The sequence below is a fragment of the Phoca vitulina genome, unplaced genomic scaffold (assembly GCF_004348235.1).
Source record: "Phoca vitulina isolate PV1807 unplaced genomic scaffold, GSC_HSeal_1.0 scaffold20, whole genome shotgun sequence".
Lineage (NCBI taxonomy): Eukaryota > Metazoa > Chordata > Mammalia > Carnivora > Phocidae > Phoca > Phoca vitulina.
The window spans coordinates 10,224,437-10,247,960 of NW_022589723.1; the positions used below are offsets into that span (position 1 = coordinate 10,224,437).

The 23,524-nt window shown below is 36.5% G+C and overlaps 1 protein-coding gene across 9 annotated transcripts in view; it reads left to right on the plus strand.

Moving 5' to 3' along the window:
- The window catches only part of MGA (MAX dimerization protein MGA), a 166,550-nt gene that overhangs the window by 101,796 nt on the left and 41,230 nt on the right, over nucleotides 1-23,524 (plus strand). For all 9 annotated transcript variants that reach the window (XM_032418052.1, XM_032418053.1, XM_032418055.1 and 6 more), the window contains exons 6-9: nucleotides 5,078-5,209; nucleotides 5,617-5,721; nucleotides 6,932-7,593; nucleotides 8,652-8,997. In XM_032418052.1, the coding sequence (XP_032273943.1) occupies nucleotides 5,078-5,209; nucleotides 5,617-5,721; nucleotides 6,932-7,593; nucleotides 8,652-8,997 (1,245 nt within the window). The remainder of the gene's footprint in view (nucleotides 1-5,077; nucleotides 5,210-5,616; nucleotides 5,722-6,931; nucleotides 7,594-8,651; nucleotides 8,998-23,524) is intronic.

The following is a 23,524-nucleotide window of genomic DNA, read 5'->3' on the forward strand; positions in this document are numbered from 1 at the left end:
CGGGAGCCACCCAGGCGCCCCTTATATATTAATATTAACTGAGGTCCATTCAGATTCCCTTACTTTTTTTGTTCCAGGATTCCATCTAGGAAATCACATTTAGTAGTCATGTCTCCTTAGGATCCTCTTGGCTGGGACAGTTACTAAAAAAAAAAAAATTTTTTTTTTAAGATTTTAATTTATTTATTGAGAGAGAATGATAGATGAGAGAGGGGAGAGCCAGAGGGAGAAGCAGACTCCCCACTGAGCAGGGAGCCCAACACGGGACTCGATCCCGGGACTCCAGGATCATGATCCAAGCCAAAGGCAGTTGCTCAACCAACTGAGCCACCCAGGCGCCCTGTTTACTCAAATTTTTAAATTTTTAATGACCTTGACAATTTTGAGGAGTACTGGTCAGATATTTTGTAGAATGTCTCTCAGTTGAGTTTCATCTGATGTTTTTCTCAAGGTTAGACTGAGGTTATATGTTCATAAGAGGAAGATCACAGAGGTGGAATGTCATTCTCATCCCATTGTATCAAGGGTACATTTTATCAACATGATTTATCACTGACCTTTCCATGCTGTACTCTTTGGAAGGAAGTTACTGGGTAGTCCATATTTAGTGAGTGGGAAGTTATGCTCCACTTTCTTGAGGTGGAGTATGAGCATAAATTAATAGGAATTTCTCTGCACCAGAGAGTTACCTTTTTCCCCAAATTTTTAAAAAGTTTTTATTTTAGGGGGCGCCTGGGTGGCTCAGATGGTTAAGCATCTGCCTTCGGCTCAGGTCATGATCCCAGGGTCCTGGGATCGAGCCCCGCATCGGGCTCCTTCCTCGGCGGGAAGCCCGCTTCTCCCTCTCCTTCTCCTGCTCCCCCTGCTTGTGCTCTCTCGCTCTCTCTGTCAAATAAATAAATAAAATCTTAAAAAAAAAAAAGTGTTTATTTTAATTCCAGTTAGTTAACATACAGTTATATTAGGTTCCGATGTACAGTATAGTGATATATCAATTCCATACATCACCCAGTGCTTATCACAGTACACACCTTAATCCCCATCCCCTATGTCCCCCACCCCCCCACTCCTCTCCCCTCTGGTGACCATCAGTTTGTTCTCTATAATTAAGAGTCTGTTTCTTCATTTGTTTCTCTTTGTTCATTTGTTTTGTTTCTTAAATTCCACGTATGAGTGAAAATACATGGTATTTGTGTTCTCTGATTGACTTACGTTGCTTCACATTGTACTGTAAAGTTGTTGCAACCTGTCTATTATATCACTAATGAACTTTTGTCAGTTATAATGTTAAATTCCTTTATGGCCATCTTTCTAGAGCTCTGTGACAATTTTTAGTTAAAAAATATACTGAGCGTAGTGTTAAATTGACGGTTACCTGGAGCTTTTCTGTTTTATATATATTTGCTTTTCAGTTCTATGCTGGTTAGTTACATAGGAGTTTATTCCTCTTGAATGTGTTTTTGTGGGTCCTTTATATTTTAGTGTGTTTAGCTGGGGCAGGCATTTTTTAAAATGCTTTATTTTTTAGAGAGAGCGCGAGCGCGCTGGTGCGCACATGCGCACAGGCAGGGGGAGGAGCAAAGGGGGGGGAGAGAATTTCAAGCAGGCTCCATGCCCAGTGTGGAGCCGATTGGGGGCGCAGTCTCATGACCCTGAGATTATGACTGAGCCAAAGCCAAGAGTCAGTTGATGCCTAATCAACTGAACCACCCAGGCATCCCAGGCGTTTTTTTTTTTTTTTTTAAACTATGGTGAGTCTGCCTTTGAACCTGAAGTGTATCTTTTTTTCAGTTCTATCTTTAGGAGTCTTTTTTTTGTAATGGTGTGATAATATGTTTTTAAGAAGTAGTTCCTAATCTGGTGAAAAGGTAAAAGCATTTAGAAGTTACAATTTAGTTTAAACCGTCATATGTGGAAAGGATTTTATGTTTTTTGGGGATATGCTTTCTGCGAATTATTTAGTTATCTTTTCTGCAAGTTATTCTTCATTCATAGGAAACCAACTAAGTCTAAGGTCTCTCTAGTATGTGTTAAATGGGGAAGGACTTTCTTGCAGGGCAAACATTTCAGGATAGTATAGATAAGCTAAATTGGGAATTACTTTGAACATGGTTTATGTGCCATTGACTTCTACTTTTATGGCTTTAAAAATATTGATAGGTATATTTAAAATAAATTTCATCTTTTTGTTGTTTTTAGAACTTGCTTTCACTTTTGGGGGAAAGTGGAAGTTTAAAATACAAGTAAACACAGACAAGCAAATGGGAAAAACAGTCTCTAAATTTGATTGTGTGGGGTCTAGAGTTTGTAGGTCTACATACGGGTACATTTTTTATCAACTTAATTCCTTTTTTTTTATCATCTATGTAGGCAGCTGTTCTGGCATTTTTTGGTCAATAATAAGTATTTTTCTCTTCTCAAAGCACTAGAATATCTTATTTTATCCTTTATTTAGGATTCAGTTCTCACTTGAATTTCTGAGTATATTGCTTTGTGGTTCCACTCTGCTATCCCTTCCCACCTTTCCTAGTTAATTCTACTTATTCTAATTTAAGAATTACATACTCAGTAAAATTTTACCACATTCCCTTGGGCTTTTCGAGTGTTACTTCTTTTTGCTTACCTCTCTTGGGACTTATTTACGCCATTATAACTTCTAATGAGTCAGTTGGGAAAATAACACTAAAGTTCCTTGAGGTCTGGGAAACGTCTTTTATCTCTATTACCATCTGTATTACAGAGTATTTCATAGAGAAGGTACAATAAATTCTTAAAACATAAAACCCGGTGTGGTGGATTAATATTTTAATTGATGAGGAAGTGAAGGCCATGAGAAATTTAGCCCAAATACAAGATAGAAACCAGTTGTTTTGACTTCCAATTGTATTTTTACCTGATTGATTGGAAACATGAGGAAAGAATTACTTGCTTAAAAGATTTTATTTTTGGGGTGTCTGGGTGGCTCATTTGGTTAATAACTGTAGAGCTGGTTGTCTCCAGCTACAAGCAGCCTCAGGTTTATCCCAGTTTTTTGTATAATTATCATTTTTTAAAAGATTTTATTTATTTGACAGAGCACGCACAAGCAGGGGGAGCAGCAGAGGGAGAGGGAGAAGCATGCTCCCCACTGAGCAGGGAGCCCGACGGGGGTGGGGTGGGGGGCCTTGATCCCAGGACTGACCCGAGCCAAAGGCAGACACTTAACTGACTAAGCCACCCAGGTACCCCTAATTAATCATTTTATGTGCCATTATACAAGAAGGATTCAGAATAACTAAGTGTATCATTAAACTTCTTAGTAAATACCAGACTTTACAGACGAAATAGAAAATAAATTTATTAAAGAGTATTAGATGACTTACACAATCTCCTGAAAAGCCAGAAAAACACACTCTGGGACTGTGCAGTCAGAAAAATGCCCACATTACTTTTGTTGAATGCTCATACAGGCGGTCCCACAACACTGGACAATCACCACCATTTTAATATGGACATTGCACACAGTATACGTAGAGCTAGGACCTTGGTTACTTCTGCCTCTAAAAATTCTTTACTTGGCCAAACACCGTCACCCTTGTTCACACAGTTCTGCGTAGTATCCCTTCATGGTGCTCTTTCCCAAATTGAAGTCTTTCATGGGTATAGCTGATTGGCAAAACCTGTGTTACATGTCTGCACATAAACTGCAAGGGAAGGTGGAAAATGAATTTTCCCTAACACCCACCTTGCAGAGGTTGGAGTTATAATGGAGAAAAGTAACAGCTGGGGGAAGGGTGTTGGAATATTTTGGGCAGCCACAAATATGTCGAGCACTCACAATATCCAATACAATTTGAACATGAACATACCCCAATATATAGCAATTCAATTCCTGGTTAAATGTCACAAGGAAAAGCTAAATGCACTAGAGAAGCTCTCACACATCACATATGTGATGCACATTGTACACAATGAATAATTACACTGGAGCATTGCTTGTAATTATTAAAAATAGGAAAAAACTAAAATGGGTGAAGGGAGCTGGGAGATAACAGGCTTCCAGTTAGGGAATGAGTAAGTCACAGGAATGAAAGGTACAGCATAAGGAATATAGTCAGTGGTATTTTAACACTGTGTGTCAGCTATACTCAAAAAATTAAAAAGAAAAATAGGAAACAACCTAATTCTCATCTGTAGAAGAATGGTGAATAAATTGGGAGTACTATATATTCATAATCTGGAGTAGTGTATAGTGGTGAAATAAATGATCCAGAGATAAATCTGTCAACATAGACAAATCTCAGTTGTAAAATGTTAAGGGGAAAAAAACCCACCAAAAGCTGTAAAAGGATATGTTAAGTAAATACTTTCCCAAAAGATTACCTCTTAATCTACAAATAAGTTATATTTAAGGTTCAATTAACCATAAATATCACTAATAATTATTAGGGAATTAGGAACCATAATTCGGGCCAGAAGCCTTAGTCTATGGCAAATTTGTATTAAATGTTCTAGAAAGTCTCTGGATCACAAAGGATCTTAATTCTTCTCTGTTTATGTATTAGTTATCCATTGTTGCTTAACAAATTACCATAAACTGAAGATACATACTGTCTCGTTTTCTTTGGATTGGGAGTTTGGGCATGGCTTAACTGGGTTCTCTGCTTTATGTCTCACAGTGCTTCAGTCAAGATGTCAGGTCTGGTTTCTCCTCAGAGGCTTGACTGGGGAGGATTCTCCTTCCAGGTTCCCTCAGGTTGTTGGCAGAATTTATACCCTTGCAGCTTTAGCAAGATGGGTGATACATGCACTCATATTATCACTTACACCAAATCATGTACATCCCATCCCTTTGGCCACTTTTTGTATGCTAGAAATAAAGCACAGGCCCTATCCGCAATCAAGGGAAGCGGAGGAGGGAGGATTACAGAAATACGTAATATCAGGAGGTGAGAATCATGGGGTCACCTTAAAATCCCTCTGCCACTTTCTATTTTTATTTTCTGCTCTCCACTCTGTCCTGTACCCTCTCCCCACACCTCAAAAGTTTAAAAAAAAAAAAAAAACCAATGTAATTTGTGGTTCTCTTTCCTTGTAGTGGGCTTAAAATTGAATTCAGTGGATCCGACAATGAGCATTGATCTTAAGTATTTGGGAGTACAGCTACCTTTGGCTCCAGCCACTAGCTTTCCTTTCTGGAACCTTACGGGAACCAACCCTGCCTCTCCTGGTGAGTGTGTAGTATTTGTAAAGTCAAAGTTGTGTTATAAATAAAAAAACTACCTTTGTTAGAGACATTTAGGATATTCTAAGGTAGATTTTTTTGCCTAGTGGCATAGTCTTAATGACTTATACATTTTAATTTTTTTTTTTTTTTAAAGATTTTATTTATTTGAGAGAGAAAGAGAGAGAGAGAAACAGCATGAGAGGGGAGAGGGTCAGAGGGAGAAGCGGGCTCCCTGCTGTGGGACTCGATCCCAGGACTCCGGGATCATGACCTGAGCCAAAGGCAGTTGCTTAACCAACTGAGCCACCCAGGCACTCTGATTTATACATTTTAGAATAAGTTTTAATAATTAGATATTAAATATTAGCTGGCTTGAATTTTGGTCATCTCATTTACTTTTTCTTTTATAGATGCTGGGTTTCCCTTTGTTTCTAGGACAGGGAAGACCAATGACTTCACCAAAATCAAGGGATGGAGGGGAAAGTTTCATAGTGCTTCTGCATCTAGGAGTGAAGGTAATCAGCTTTTTAAAAAGTTGTAAATGTGGTCTGAAACATGTGGCCAAAGCCTTTTGTTAAAAGTAAGTTTTGGTTGTTTTTCTTCATCTCTTCTTTGCATGCCTTAAAATAAATGGAAAATAATTGTCTTGCCAATGTCTGTTCATTCCCTATGTTCCATATCCCTAACCATGTCAGGCTTGAATAATCCCTGAACCCTTTTTTAATTGTACTTCCTTTCTGTTACTCCTACAGTTATTTTTTTCATTTTCATTTTTTAGTTTTTGTGGGTGGTGGGGGGACACAGAGGGAGAGGGAGAAAGAATCTTAAGCAGGTTCCATGCCCAGTGCAGAGCCTGATGTGGGGCTCGATCTCACAACCCTGAGATCATGACCTGAGCCGAAATCGAGAGTTGGATGCTTAACTGAGCCACCTGGGCTCCCCACTCCTCTAGTTATCATAAGCATCATTCTCAAGTATTATTTCAGAACTGTATACTTCAGAGTTGTAGAGTGATTCCTGACAGCATTACACTTCCAAGTAAACTTCTAACCCAAATGTTGTGACTGTATGCCTGTTGGTCTCCTTTCTTAGTGCTTTTCCTACTGCACTTATTTGCAGTTTACATTCTAGCCAGATAAATTTACCATGTATCCAAAATAGTTTTTCTCATCTTTGAATCTTTGTACAGTGTTATAATAGTATAATAGTATAATAATAGTATAATGCTTGTCTGTCTACTACATTTGCTTTTTCACTCTTTAAAAACTAAATTTTATACTCCTCTTTTTTGTGTCTGTGTGTTTTACATCAGAGTCCAGGTACTACAGTCTTTTAAATAATCTCTTGGTGTTCTGTTGAGGTTTGACTTAAGTATATTTTTTGCTCTTATGTTTTTACTTAAATGTGGTTTCTCTGCTAAGGTCATAAGTTGTTAAAGGTTGTAGACTCCTAATGTTAATTATTACTGTTGTTAGCACTTCACAAAAATTAATGTAAATATATGTAATGAGATGGTTTTAGATAATGGGGGATTTTAATGTAATGAATGTATGATTCCATCTCTTCACTTGGTTTAATATTACGTATTTTTCCTATGTTCTGAGGAGGGACAATTTACAAGATTCAGTAGCTTATAACTTAATACTCTTGGCCTTTTTAAGTGTATTTTTCTAGAGATCTAAAGATCTGCCATATATTTAAGTATCTGCATCTCTTTATTTCTAGGTGGAAATTCAGAAGGTCCACTGAAAAACCGTTCTGCTTTCTGCAGTGATAAGCTAGATGAGTACTTGGAAAATGAAGGCAAGCTGATGGAAACAAGTATGGGTTTCTCTTCTAATGCTCCCACATCTCCTGTGGTATACCAGCTTCCCACCAAGAGTACCAGCTATGTACGAACGCTTGACAGTGTACTAAAGAAACAATCTACCGTTTCCCCTTCTACCTCCTACTCTTTGAAACCTCATTCTGTGCCCCCTGCTTCTCGAAAGGCAAAGTCTCAAAACAAACAGGCAACTTTTGGTGGCCGAACTAAATCATCTTACAAATCCATTTTACCCTACCCTGTTTCACCAAAGCAGAAACATGCTCATATGATTCCAGGAGATAAGGTTGCCAAGAATTCTTCAAGTACCATCTCAGAAAATCAGGTGAATAACTTTGTTGTGCCAACTTTAGATGAAAATACATTTCCAAAGCAAATTAGTTTGCGGCAGGCACACCAGCAGCAGCAGCAACAGCAACAGGGAACTCGCCCTCCAGGCTTGTCTAAATCTCAAGTGAAGCTAATGGACCTGGAAGACTGTGCACTTTGGGAAGGAAAACCAAGGACCTATATCACTGAAGAGCGAGCGGATGTATCCTTAACAACGCTGCTTACTGCTCAAGTAAGTATCTCTTGGTTTTCTTAGAAGTGTAGTAGTTCATGGTTGGAAAGAATTAGGTTAGTGAGGGGAAATGGGAATGGGCTTTTTGGCGGAAGGATGGGGCATTGAGTTACTTTCCTGATAGGATAATTAAGGAGATTGTCTTGTCTTCCGTATTGTTCTTTATAACTAGACATCTTAGTGTAGATCCCCTCCTGCCAGTAGAGGGAGACAGTACAGTTGTGCTTTTGGGAGTCTTTCACCTTGTATAAAGTCAGCTGGCCATTCTGAAAATCTCTAATTTCATTCTCTAGCATGTGGGCAAGTATGTTTGCTAATCTTGTTAAAACCGCTTTGAAAGTTCTCCTTAAAAGGTACTACATTTCAGAAAATTTTTAAAAATTACAAACCTGTGGAGAAAAAGCCTTTGTGTTTTATAAAATTTTATATTGAGACTTTTTCACTTATTGATTTACCTATCTTAGCAGCCTCTGGTGCATGTGAAAAGATACAACAGCATGTGCCTAATTTTTTTTTTTTGGTCATGAAATTTTTGTGCCTTAACCTTCCATTTTTAAATTATGTGACTAAATTCTAGACCTGAAGATCATGAGATGTTGGGATTAAATACACAATGTGTCCTTTATTATTAATCATCCCTAAAGACTGTTACGTACATATTATCCTATTCCCTTTTTATTAGTTACTGGAAAGCAGGTGTCAGCAAACTATTTTCGTAAAGGGTCAGGCAGTAAATATCTTAGGCTTTGTAGGCCATACACACTCTGTTGCATTTACTCAACATTATGTGTGATTTCTACTGAGAATAAATTCATCACTATTGGTATTCTGGCTCATAATTAATTTAAATAGTCTCTTGTCTGTGCTATGCTTTAGAAAGGCAGATTGTTCAGAATCCTGGTTATATTTATGTTCCATCCTTTAAATATACTGCTAATCTTGTGCTATTAGTACTGAGTGTTCAGAGTCCAAAAAGGCAGACTAGTATTTGACTTGTAAGTTGTGGGTGGTGTTGGGACATAATTCAGTAGATTTACAAATTTTTATTTTAACTTTAGGCGTCTCTCAAAACTAAACCCATCCACACAATCATAAGGAAACGAGCCCCTCCATGCAACAATGACTTCTGTCGATTGGGTTGCGTGTGTTCCAGTCTAGCTTTGGAAAAGCGCCAGCCTGCTCACTGCCGCCGACCAGACTGCATGTTTGGCTGCACGTGTTTGAAAAGAAAGGTGGTTCTTGTTAAAGGAGGCTCCAAAGCTAAGCATTTCCAGAGGAAAGCTGCTCATCGTGATCCAGTATTTTATGATGCTTTGGGAGAGGAGCAAAGAGAAGAAGAAGAGGGAGTCAGGGAGGAGGAAGAACAATTGAAAGAGAAAAAGAGGAGAAAGAAGCTAGAATACAGTGAGTATTAATTGAGAGTTAAAAGTGTATAGTTTTATTTTTTTAGAACAGTTTGGTTATTTCAAATATTACTGTTATTTTAATCCTTCAATCAGTGGTCTAGTAAGAATTTTGAGAAATTCTTTTTCTTAAATGTTCTTTCTTTGTGGCTTGTGTGCACGCACACACACACACCTTTTTTAAATGTAATTTTTCTTTTGAAGATGGCTTTTTTGTGTTCCATTTGAATCATTCTCTCATTTGGACTTCCAGAATGCCTTTGAAGCTTCACCTATTTTTCTGTCTCCCTTTTCTTCCCATGTTCTTTGAATATGCAGATGATCAGTATAACCCATCACTCCCTCCCCCCCCCAGCTTTTATTGAGGTATAATTGACAGGTACAATTTGCATATGTTTAAAATGTACAACATGACTATTTGGCATATGTATACATTGTGACATGATTATCACAGTCAAGTCAGCTAATATATTTCATTATTTTCTAAAAAAAAAAATTTGTAACAAGACCCTCTGGTCCTGGTTTGAGCCATTCACCAGGTGATTGGAGTTTTGGGGACATGATAAGGGCATAACTGAGTTAAGCATTATGTACTATTTTGAAAAGCTTATTTTTCCTTTTTGATAAAATATTAAGTAGACCCACCAAATTACATATTGTATCATTCTTGATTTTTTTCCTTTCTACTATAGCTTTTTATTTTGTTCAAATAACATTGAATATATTTTTCCCTTACAACTGAAGATTTTTTTGCTTCTTCGTTTAGGAGACTAATATTCCTTTTTTGGCAGTTTATATTTACATTCGCTGTTGATTGCCACATACTTATTTCAGTCATAGTAGATGTTTAATATTTCAGTGTATGTTCTTCCAGGATTTTCTGTTAATACACTTGTGTGTATACATACATGTTTACATAGAAATGGAACTGTGTGTATGTGGTATCATAACCTTTAGAAGTTTGGTATCATAAAGTCATGTTTTGTTTTCCATATCAACAAGTATAGACCTATATTATAATTTTAGTTTTAATGGCTTCATATTATTACAGTCCTTTTGGTCAGACATTTAGCCTTTTTATATTTTCTTTATTATAAACAGTACAGTGATGAACATCCATGTTCACGATAGGCTATTAAAAGTGGAATTGCTGGGGCAGTGAGAGCACTTTGAAGGTTTATAGATGTTTCTAGGGTTGTACCAAGGTACATATTTACCAGTAGTTGGATAGTGCTGGATTTTCTATACTCTTAACACTGAATAGTTCAACTGATAGGCAGAAATTGATATTTTGTTTTAAAATTTATATTTCTTCAAGTAGTAGGTTGATTGTCCGTTTGTCATAAACTTTCTTCTGTAAATTTGACTTTTTGAATTCTTTGCATGTGTTTTTCCCTACATTTCTTTTAAGATTTCATTTATTTATTTGACAGAGAGAGAGAGAGAGAGCACAGGCAGGGTGAGCGGCAGGCAGAGGGAGAAGCAAGCTTCCCGCTGAGCAGGGAGCCTGATGTGGGGCTCGATCCCAGGACCCTAAGATCATGACCTGAGCCAAAGGCAGCCGCTTAACTGGCTGAGCCACCCAGGCACCCCTTTCCCTACATTTCCAAGAGCTTCATTTTTCACAGGTTATAATTTTGTAATTTATATTTTAGTTTTGTTAATAGTTCTTCCCTATTCTCTCATTTGCTCTGAAAAAGGAAAAAGCAGGGATGGTTAAGTCTAGTGGTCTTTTTAAAAAAAATTTTATGGTTTCTGTCTTTGGAGTCTTGCTTAGAATGTCTTTATCTGCAAGATTTAAAAAAATACTAATTAGATTAATAAATGGGCTTAAAATAAATAATATGATCTGGAATTTATTTGGTGTGAAATTTGTAGTAGGGAATCTTTTCTTTCTAATATGGCTAGGCAGTTTTACCATGACTTACTGTGAAGAAATACTTTACCTACTGGCTTAAAATGTCACCTGTCATTTAGTAAATTGAAAAATATTTATGTCTGTGCCTGTTTCTGGTTTCTGCTATTTTGTGATCAGTGCCAGGCTGTTCTAATTGCTATTTCAGTGTTTAAATAAGATACTGCCTCCATATACCTAAACGATCTTTATATAAATAAGATTTAAAAGGTTTAAAATGAAATAAAATAGAGAATTATTAGTTTAGTTCTGTGTATCTCCTGAGTTTTTTCACATTTTGCACTTTAAAGCAATACTTTTCCATTTCAAAGTAACAAGAATAAGTTACAGAAGCCATGTAAGTATGAAAAGTATGTATCTGTTAGGCTTTATTAATTTGCTTTTTTGCTTAAGTGTATTTACCCTGTGTCTTATTCTTGACCTGAATTAACTCCAAAAGCTAGCCAATTATCAAAGTAGTTTTTGTTTTTCTCACTGATATTAGACCATTATAAAAAACATGTCTTACTGTGCTCTAGGAGCCATCAGTTTTCTTGTACTGTTAGGGAAGATGAGGAAAGGAAGGAATATATTTTTGTTATGACTGCTATGGAAAAGGAACAGAAATAGGGAAGAATTCTTGGAGGCAAAAATGTTGCTGAAACCAAAACCAAACAAAAATAGACATAAAAACTGGAAGAAGATGAAGAAATCTTTTAGTCTGTTTTGAAAAAAGGTAGGTGAGAGAAAAAAATTGATTTAGAGAAGTTGTAGAGGTAAGAAAATGAAAGAGGAAATACTCAAATGATGGAAAAAGTATCTCCAAAGGACATGAAATTTCAGTTTTAAAGGGTCCCCTGAATAGCAGGCAATAGTAACTCTAAGAAGATTCTATCTAGACACATGTTTCTGACATTTGTAGCATTAAGAATAAAGAAGATATTCTGATCTCTTTTAAAGAGAAACCACTTTGCTTAGGAAGGATTTAAAATCAGTTTGATGTCAAAGAGATCATCATCATCAGTAATTAACACTGATTTAAAAAATTAATTTTTAAGTGTACTCTTGATTAAGAGTACTCTTTAATCCCATCCCCTATTTCCTTTCCCCCAAACTTCCCCTCTGATAACCATCTGTTTGTTCTCTGTAGTTAAGCGTCTGTTTCTTGGCTTGTCTTTTTTGTTTTCTTTTTTGCTCATTTGTTTCTTAAATTCCACATGTGAGTGAGATCATATGGTATTTGTCTTCCTCTGAATGACTGGTTTCACTTAGCAATATACCGTCTAGCTCCATCCATGTCGTTGGAAATGGCAAGATTTCATTTTTTCTTATGGCTGAATAATACTCCATTGTATATATATACCACATCTTCTTTATCCATTCATCAGTCAGTGGACACTTGGGCTGTTTTCATAATTTGGCTATTGTAAATAGTGCTGCCATTAACGTAGGGGTGCATGGATCCCTTTGATTTAGTGTTTCTGGAGTTTTTGGGTAAATATCCAGTAGTGTGATTCCTGGATCATAGGGTAGTTCTATTTTTAACTTTTTGAGGAACCTCCATACTGTTTTCCAGAGTGGCTGCACCAGTTTACATTCCCAACAACAGTGCAAGAGGGTTCCTTTCTTCCCCCACATTGTCTTCAACACTTGTTGTTTCTTGTGTTTTTGATTTTAGCCATTCTGACAGGTGTGAGGTGATATCTCATTATAGTTTTGATTTGCATTTCCCTGATGATGAGTGATGTTGTGCATTTTTTCATGGTCTGTTGGTTATCCCTCTTTATGCAGAGCACTCTATGAGGGTTATACCATTTAAATCTTAAAACCTGTTATAAAAGGGCTTCTCCATTTTACAAATGCTGCACTAATTGTTTGCTTAGAGAGTTTATGTAACTTGTTCCCCAAGGTCAACTTGGTTTTAAGGGAGTGGTAGAGATTTGAACCCAAGTTTTTCTGACTTGAAAGTCTTCATGTTTTTTTTTCTATTGTATAAAATATGATTTTTGATATTTGGCCTTCACCTGATCATCTGTTTACCCTTTTGTATGTAAAAAAAAAAAAAATACTGCTGCTAATGTAAAGGCACTGTGCTTAGCTACTATGGGTGGTACCAAGAGAAAGGATAAAACATGACATTTCTGCTTTCCTAAGCCCACTTAGAGTTTTGTTGGAGACGTGTCTCTATCTACAAGTTAACTATGTAAAGGGAAGAAAATAAAATTGATACCTGATTAGGAAAAAAGGAGAACACACAAATTACCAATATCAGGAATGAAAATTGACATTACTACAGACATCCAAAGGTTAATAGAGAACAGTTTAATGCCAATAAATTAGACAGATGAAATGGACAAATACTTTGTTAGACACAAAGCTACCAGACTCACTCAAGAAGAAATAAGTACTTGCTTAACCCCTATACATATGAACTTGTAGTGAAATACTCCACAGTAATGACTCTAGGTCCAGATGCCTTCACTGGTGAATTCGCAAACATTTAAGGAAGAAATAATGCCCATTTTATGTAAATGCTTCCATAAAATGATCTTATTCTATGAGACCAACATAATACTGGTTTGATACTCAAGCCAGAAAAAGACATTACAAGAAAATGGTAGAGTACTATCTCTCATGAATGTACGTACAGATTATAAATACAATTATAACATAACAAATCCAGGAATATATTTAAAGAATAATACATCATGACCAAGTGGCATTTACCCCAGTGGTGCATGGTTGATTTAACATTTGGAAATAATCAGAGCATTGTTCACCATTATCATAATAGACTTAAAAAAGAAAAAGGCCATATTATCATTTCTTTTTTAAAGATTTTAGTTATTAGAGCACATGTCGGGGGAGGAGCAGAGGGAGAGGGAAAAGCAGACTCCCCACTGAGCAGGAAGCTTGATGTGGGGCTCAATCCTGGGGCTCTGGGAACTTGACCTGAGTGGAAGGCAGACACTTAACCAACTGAGCCACCCAGGTGCTGCCATATTATCATTTCAATAGATATTTTAAAAAATGGACAAAATCCATTTCTGGTAAACATTCTTAAGCATAACAGAAGGAAACTTTCTCAATCTGATAAAGAGCATCTATGGAAAACTCTACAAACAACATATTAATTGTGAAAGACTGCTTTCCCCCCAGTGATTAGGAATGAGGACAATGTCCTCTTTTGCCATGTCTATTTAAAATTGTATTGGAGGTCCTAGCCAGTGCAGTAAGGCATGAAAAAGAAAATGCATCCAGATTGGAAAGAAAGAAGTAAAATTGGTTTTATTCATACATTGGAATATCCTAAGGAATCTACAAAAATACTACTAGAACTATGTTAGTTTAGCGAATTTATAGCATACAATAATATCAGTAGACAATATATTTGTATATATGCCAATAAAAACTGGAAATTGAAATAAAAAGTACCATTTAAAATAGCATCCAAATAAATCAGACACTTAAGAATAAATCTGACAAAAGTTGCCTGAGACCTTTTTATTAAAAACTACAAAACATTGTTGAGAGCACTTTTTAAAAACTAAATAAATGGAGAGGTAGACTGTTTTTGTATATCTGAGGACTCTCTTGGTAAGATACAATTCTCCACAAATTGATTTATAAATAAATAAATGCTCTTCATGGGGCACCTGGTTGTTCATTCGGTTAAGCATTTGCCTTCGGTTCAGGTCATGATCCGGGAGTCCCGGGATCGAGCCCTACGTCGGGCTTCCTGCTCAGCTTCTCTGCCCCTCACCCCACTCTCATGCTCTTTCTCACTCTCTCTCTCTCTCAAATAAATAAATAAAATATTTTTTAAAAAAATGCTCTTCTGATGAAAATCCCAGCAGGGTTTTTTGGTAGAAATTTTCAAGTTGTTTGTATAATTTGTATGGAAAAGCAAAGAACTGAGAATGGCTTGGCTCTTTGACAGTTTCAATAAAGAACATAGTTGGTAGACTTACACTACCAGATTTTAAGACTTATTGTAAAGCTGAAGTATTTGGGATAAAGACTTAGAGATCAGTGAGACAGAGAATTCAGAAGTTGATACACAAAAGTACAAGACCAATGAATTCAATGAATTTTTGGCACAATGCCAAGTCAGTTTAATGAGGAAATGATGATTTTCTCAACAAATGGATCTGGAGCAATTTGATAGCTAGAAATCACCCTCTCCTGCCTCCAAGAATAAAATGAGAACCTCAGTCATGACTTTACATTATATATAAAAATTATTTCAAGATTTAAGAGTTAATGTCATAGATTAAATGTAAATACTTTAAAGTATACAATATATAGGAGAAAATAAAGGGAAAAAAATCCTTTGTGACCTGTGGCTCATAAAGATTTTTAAAATAGGACACCAAAACCACGATCATAAATGTCAAAAAATATAATGAAATTGAATTTCTCAATTAAAAACTTGCTTTCCAGAAGACCTGTTAAAATTAAAAGACAGGCCATAAACTAAGAGAAATACTATAAAAAACATCTAGCCAGCATAGGACTTGTATCTGTAATGAAGAGCCCCCCTTTTTTTTTTTTTAAGATTTTATTTATTAATTTGAGAGAGAGCATGAGCTGGGGGAGGGGCAGAGTGAGAGGGAGAAGCAGACTCTGCTGAGCAGGGAACTCGACTCAGGGCTGGAACCCAGGACCCCAAGATCACGACCGGAGCTGAAGTCAGATGCCCAACTGACTGTGCCACCCAGGTGGCCCTGTCTGTAATAAAGAATTCTTAAAATTCACAAAATACTAAAAACTCAAAAGGCAGTCAAAATAATTAAAGAAATGAACAGAAAAATGAAAAGACCTTAATAGCAGGTATACAAACAGAAGATGAAGCACATGAAAAGGTATCAGTAGTCATTAAAAAGTGCTTATTAAAGCCACAAGGAGGCTCTCTGCTCCTCCCTGATCAACAGATAGCCTCATCTTCTGGCGCAGTGCCAGCCTTGTCCCCAAGACATGATGGTGACGGTTGGAGTAAATAGGCTTTGGGGGGCCTCCTCAGAGGATGATATTGTCTCCTGCAGCTTTAACACTGATACCCACTCTTCCACCTTTGTTCATTTCCTGGTATGAGAATGAATTTCGCTACAGTAACCAGCTGGTGGACCTTATGGTCTGCATGGCCTCCAAGGAGTAAGAGCCCCCTGTACTAACAGCCCCAGCAAGAGCAAGAAAAGAGAGGTGGAGAATCCTTGCCCCAACTCCTCCCCCAGCACACTGAGAATGTCTCGACCTCTGCACAATTTCATATCCCAGATTCCCTGGAGAAGGGGAGCCCTGCCTTGTTATGTACCATCAATAAAGTACACTGTACCCAGCTAAAAAAAAAACCCCACAAGGAGATACTACCGTATATCTTTAACTGGCTAAAATTAAGAAGACTGACCATACCAAATGCTGATGAGAATATAGAGCATATGAACTCTCATGCATAGCTGGTAGGAATGTAAAATGGTATAGTCACTTTAGAAAACAGTTTGGTGGTTTCTTAAAATGTTAAAAAAATATGTCCCGCCATAAAACACAGTCATTTCACTTGTTTGCATTTATTCAACAGAAATGAAAGTGTATGTCACATAAAATCTTGTATGTGGGTACTCAAAACAGCTTTATTTGTAATAGCAAGAAAATTGCAAACAACCTAGGTGTCCATCAACAGGTGCATGGATAAAGACATTTGGTATAGATACAAACAGTGGAATACTACTCAGCAATAAGATGAAACAAACTATTGATACACTCAGCAACAAGGATCAGTCTCAGAATAATTATGCTGAATGAAGCAGTTGGCTTCAGCCTTCCCCCCAAGTTAACATTTCTATTCTGTCTATGTAAAAAAACAACAACAACAACAAACTAATATAGATCAGTGGTTGCCTAGACAGGGTTGGGATGGATGTTGGAGGCAGAGGGAAAAATGGAGGGATTATAAAGACGTTATATAATTACAATTACAAGGAAATCTTGGAGTTGATGGTTACCTTCACTGTCTTAATTGTTCTGATGGTTTCACAGGGGTATATGTATGTCAGAGTTCGTCAAGTTGTATGTGTGGTATTATATGTTATAGATCAATAAGGCTGTAAAAGAAAAAGGAAAAACAGGTTGCTGCCTGTTTAATACTGAAAAAACAGGAAATTTATTGTAAAATCTAGGTTAAATTTTTATTTATCTTTATACAGGGATACAATGTTATTTAAAATGATAATAGAACATTTTTATCAAGATTAAAGGAAATTTTATGATAACAGCAAATGCTGTAAAGTTGATGAAAATTCAACATCCATTCTTTAAAAAAACCTTTTTTTATTGTGTTAGAATACACACAACATAAACTTTACTATCTTAACCATTTTTAAGTACACATTCAATGGTATTAAGTACGTTCACACTGTTATGTAATAACCATTATCACCATAACTTTCCTTATGTTATGAAGCTGAAACTGTGAATCCATTAAAACAATAAGTCTTTTCCCTCTTCCCCCAGCCTCTGGCAATCACCATTTTACTTTGTCTTTATGATTTTGACTACTCTAAATACTTATATAAGTGGAATCATTCAACATTTGTCTTTTTGTGACTGCTTCATCTCAATACTACATCCTCAGGGTTCATTGATGCTACAGCTTATTGTAGAATTTCCTTCCTTTTTAAAGGCTGAGTAATAGTCCGTTGATGTCTGTACCACATTTTGATTATCCATTCATGCATTGATGATGGACACTGTGGTTGGTTCCTCGTTTTAGCAATTGTGAATAATGCTGCTGTGTATAGATATCTTTTTAAGACCCTGCTTTCAGTTTTTTGGGCATATATCCAGAAGTGGAATTTTTGGATCGTACTGTAATTCTATTTTTAATTTTTTGAGGAATGGTCCTACTGTTTCCTGTAGCATCTATACTGTTTGATATTCCCACTAACAGTGCCCAAGGGTTCTGATTTTTCTACATCCTCACCAGCACTTATTTTTTTTTTGATAGTATCCATCCTAATGGGTGTGAGGTGGTATCTCATTGTAGTTTTCATTGCAATTCCCTAATGATGAGTGGTGTTGAGCATCTTTGCATGTGCTTATTGGCCGTTTGTCTGTTTGCTTTGAAGAAATGCCTATTCACGTTTTCTCCTCATTGTTGAATTGGGTTGTTTGTGGGTTTTTTTGTTGTTGAGTTTGAATTCTCCCTGTATTCTGTGTATTATCCCTTATCAAAATGTGTTTTCCAAAAAATTCTCTCATTCTGTGGGTTGCCTTTTTACTTTTGGTTACTGTCTTTTGATACAAAAAGTTAAAAAATCTTCATGAATCTAACTTTGTCTTTTTTTCTTTTGTTACCTGTGCCTTTAATGTTGTATCCAAGAAATGATTGCCAAATCCAGTGTCATGAAGCTTTTGTTCTGTTTTTTCTTCTAAGAGTTTTATTGATTTAGGTCTTACATTTAGGTCCTTGATCCATTTTGAGTTAATTTTTTGTATGTGGTGTTATGTAAGGGTCCATCTTCACTCTTCTGCATGTGGATACCTAGTGTTCCCAGCATCATTTGTTGAAAAGACTGTCCTATCCCCACTGAATGGTCTTGGCACCCTTGTTCAAAAATTAATTGACCATATATGCAAGGGTTTATTTTTGGGCTGTCCGTTGTATTCCATTGGTCTATTTTTATGGTAGCTTTGTAGTAAGTTTTGAAATCAGGAAGTATGAGTACTCCAGTTTTGTTATTTTTCAAGATTTTTTTTTTTTTTTTGGCTATTCATATGAATTGAGATGCCATATGAATTTTAGAGTGGATTTTTCTATTTGTGCAAAAAATGTCATTGGGATTTTGATGGGGATTGCATTGAATCTGCAGATTGCTTTGGGTAGTATTGATATTTTAGTAACGTTAAATCTTGCAATCCATGAGCATGGGATGTGCTTCTGTTTCTGTTGTGTTTAATTTGTTTCAGAAATGTTTTGTAGTTGTAATTGTATGAGTCTTTACTTCCTTGATTAAGTTAATCTCTAAGTATTTTGTTCTTTTTGATGTTACTGTGAATGGAATTGTTTCTGTAATTTCCTTTTCAGATTGTTTATTGTTCGTGTATAGAAATGCAACAGATATTTATTGACATTGTATCTTGCTACATTGCTGAATTCATTTATTTTCACTGTGTGTGTGTGTGTGAGAGAGAGAGATCTTCAGCATTTTTTTTGTTTTTAATTATTTGAGAGCGAGAGAGCGTGCGCGCAAGTGCACGCATGGGGGAGGAGGGGAGCAGAAGGAGAGGGAGGAGCAGGGAGCTGGACATGGAGCTCTATCCCAGGACCCTGAGATCATGACCTGAGCTGAAGGCAGATGCTTAACCAATGGAGCCACCCAGGCGCTTCTAGTGTTTTCTACATATGAAATTATACTACCTTGGGGCGCCTGGGTGGCTCAGTCGTTAAGCGTCTGCGTTCGGCTCAGGGTCCTGGGATCGAGCCCCGCATCAGGCTCCCTGCTCCACGGGAAGCCTGCTTCTCCCTCTCCCACTCCCCCTGCTTGTGTTCCCTCTCTCGCTGTGTCTCTTATCTGTCAAATAAATAAGTAAAATCTTAAAATAAAAAATTATACTACCTTGAATGAAACAGATAATTTTATTTGTTCCTTTCAATTTTGATGCCTCTTGTTTCTTGTTTTTCTTACCACATTCTCTGAGTCAAACTTAAAAGTGCAGTGTTGAATAGAAGTGGTGCATGTGGGCATCTTTGCCTTATTCCTAATCTTAAAGGAAAAGATTTCAGCCTTTCACCATTGAGTGTGATGTTTGCTGTGGCTTTTTCATATATGGCTTTTATTATGTTGAGGTAATTTCCTATTTTCTTATTTTGTTGAGTGTTTTTATCATAAAAGGGTGTTGAATTTTGTCAAATGCTTTTTCTATATCAATTGAGATGATCGTGTGGGTTTTTTTTTTTTTTTACCTTCATTCTGTTTATGTGACATATTACATTGATAAATTTTTATTTGTTGAACCTTCCTTGCATTCCAGAAGTAAATCTGATTTGATAATGTTGTATAATCCTTTTAATATGCTGCTGAATCCTGTTTGCTAGGTATTTTGTTGAGGAATTTTGCAACAGTATTCATAAAGGATATTGGTAGGTAGTTTTTTGTTAAATGTCTTTGGCTTTGGTATTATAGTAATGCTGGCCTCATAGACTGAGCTGGGAAATGTACCCTTTTCAGTTTTTTGGGTAAGTTTAACAATGATTGAGATATTAGTCCTTTAAATGCTTAGTAGAATTTACCAGGGAAGCTCTCAGGTCCAGGGCTTTGTTGATAGGTTTTGGATTAGTGATTCAGTCTCCTTACTAGTTTTAGGTCTGTTCTGATTGGCTGTTTCCCTGGGTAGATTTTGTATTACTAAGAATTTGTTCATTTCATTTAGGTTGTCCAATTTGTTGTTTTACAATTGTTTATAGTACTCTCTTCTAATCTTTTTTATTTCTGTAGAATTAGTAGGTTTCATTTTGGATTTTAGTAGTCTGAGTCTTCTTTCCTTTTTTTACTAGTTTGTTGATCTCTTTGAAGAAGCAACTTTTGGTTTCATTGATTGTCATTATTTTTCTATTATGTATTTCATTTATCTCTGTTATAGTCTTTATTCTCTTTTTATTTAGCTTTGTTCTTTTTTTCTAGTTCTTTAAATTGTTAAGATAGGTTGTTGATTTGGGAGGTCTTTCATGTTTTTTAATGTAAGCATTTAGAGGTATCAAATTTTTCTTACAGACCCACTTTTGCTGTGTCTGTATTTTTGGTAGTTGTATTTTTGTTTTCCTTTGTCTCTAAGTATCTTCTAATTTCCCTTGTGATTTCTTCTTTAATCCATTGATTGTTTAAAAGTATGTTAATTTCCACAGTTTTGTGATTTTTCCATTGTTCCTTCTGTTACCGATTTCTGACTTCATCCTCTTATGGTCAGAGAAAATTTGCATGATATCTATCTTTTTAAGTCTATTCAGACTTAATTTGTGGCCTAACATACGATCTATCCCAGAAGATGTCCCATATGCACTTGAGAAGAATGTGTATTCTGTTGTTGGGTAAGGTGTGTTCTGTATATATGCCTGTTAGATCTAGTTTGTTGATTGTGTCGAGTCCTTTCTTTCCTTATTTATTTTCTGTCTGATTGTTCTATCCATTATTGTGAGTGGGGTTTTGAAGTCTCCAGCTATTACTGCAGAACTGTGTGTTTTTTGCCTTTAATTCAAATCATTTTTTGCTTCATATATTTTGATGGGTTGTCATTAGATATATTCATGTTTATAATTGTTACTTATTCTGGATGTATTGAAACTTTTATTAATACATAATGTTCTTTTTTTGTCTCTTGCAACCTTTTTTTAAAGATTTTATTTTATTTGAGAGCGTGAGAGTGCACAACTGGGGGGAGGGGCAGAGGGCGTGGGAGAGAATCTCAAGCATATTCCACGCTGAGTGTTGAGCCCAGTGTGGGGGTCGATTTCATGACCCTGAGATCGTGACCCAGGCTGAAACCAAGAGTTGGACACTTAACTGACTGAGCCACCCAGGCACCCCAACTTTTTCTTATTTAGTATTTATTTTGTCTGATATTAGTGTAGCCACCCCTACTCTCTTGTGGTTATTATTTTCAGGGAGTATCTTTTCCTAGCCTTTCACTTTCAAGTTGTTTGTGTCCTTGGATCTTGGGTCTTGTGTAGACAAGGTATAATTAGATCATGTGTTTTTATCTATTCTTCCAGTCTGTCTATAATGGGAGAATTTATCCATTTACATTTAAAATAATGACTGATAGGAGGAACTTCTGTCATTGTGCTTTCTTTTTCTTATTCATTGTATATTTGCTATATATGCTTTGAAGCCTTTTTGGCCCTTATTTCCTGCATTATTGTCTTTTGTGTTTAGTAGGTATTTTGTAGTGCATTGTTTAAATTCTTTTCTCATTTTCTTTAATGTGTATTGTATAACTATTTGTAGTTACCATAGGATTACATTTAACATCCTAAATTTATAAGACTCTAATTTAACTTCAATAACATGCAGAAACTCTCCTTTACAACTCCATTCCTACCCCTTTCAGTTGCTCATGACACAGTTTTACAACTTTATACATTGTGTGCTTGAAAAGATAAACTTTAGAAAAAATTATTAATCTCCCAAATTATCTAGAAAACAAAATTTGGAGTTACAAACTAAAGTTAAAGTAATAGTAGCTTTTACACTAATAATGGGTTTTTTTCTTTAAATGTATTAGTCTCTTAAATCCTGTAGGAAACAAAGTACAGCTACAAGTCATTGGTATGATAATACTAACTTTTATTTATTTATTTTTTTTATTTATTTTTTATTTTTTTTTAAAGATTTTATTTATTTATTTGAGAGAGAGAATGAGAGACAGAGAGCATGAGAGGGAGGAGGGTCAGAGGGAGAAGCAGACTCCCTGCCGAGCAGGGAGCCCGATGCGGGACTCGATCCCAGGACTCCAGGATCATGACCTGAGCTGAAGGCAGTCGCTTAACCAACTGAGCCACCCAGGCGCCCGATAATACTAACTTTTATAACTGCCCATGTGTTTACCTTTATTGAGATCTTTATTTTTCCATATGGCTTTGAGTTATTGTCTGGTGTCCTTTCATTTCATCTTGCAGAACTCCTTTGAACATTTCCTGCAAGTAGGTTTAGTGGTCATGAACTTCATCAGTTTTGAAAGATGTTATTTATTTATTTGACACACAGAGAGCACAAGCAGGGGGAGAAGCAGGCTGGAGAGGGAGAAGCAGGCTGGAGAGGGAGAAGCAGTCTCCCCGCTGAGCAGGTCTCCATCCCAGGATGCTGGGATCATGACCTGAGCCGAAGGCAGATGCTTAACAACTGAGCCACCCAGGCGCCCCGAACTTCATCAGTTTTTATTTATCTGAAAATTTACTTTTTTCCTCACTCTGGGGGGCAGTTTTGTCTGACATGTAGGATTCTTGGTTGGTAGTTTTTTTTTTTTCTAGTGCTCTGAATATATTTGCCCACTGTGTGCTGGCTCCCAAAATTTCTGATGAGTAATCTGCTCATATTGTTAAGGATCCCTTTTGTTTTTCTCTTGCTGCTTTCAAGGTTCCCTCTTTGTTTTTCTCTTTAAAGAGTTTGATTATAATGTGTCTCAGTGTGGGTGTTTTTGAGTTCATTTTGGAGTTTGTTGAGCTGTTTGGATGTTTATATTTATGTCTTTCTTTAAATTTGGGAAGTTTTCAGCCATTATTTCTTCAAATAATCACTGTGCTGCCACATTCTCTCTTTTCTTTCTAGATCTCCTATCATGTGTATGTTGGTCCTCTTGATTGTGTGGTAGGTCCCTTAGGCACTGTTTGTTTTCTTTTTTCTTTTTTTTTTTTTTTTTTTATTCATTTATTTGACAGAGAGAGAGAGAGAGCACAAGCAGGGGAAGTGGCAGGCAGAGGGAGAAACAGGCTTCCCGCCGAGCAGGGAGCCCAATGCGGGGCTCGATCCCAGGACCCTGAGATCATGACCTGAGCCGAAGGCAGCCGCTCAACTGACTGAGCCACCCAGGCGCCCCAGGCACTGTTTGTTTTCTTTAACGTCTTTTATATCTTTAATTCAGA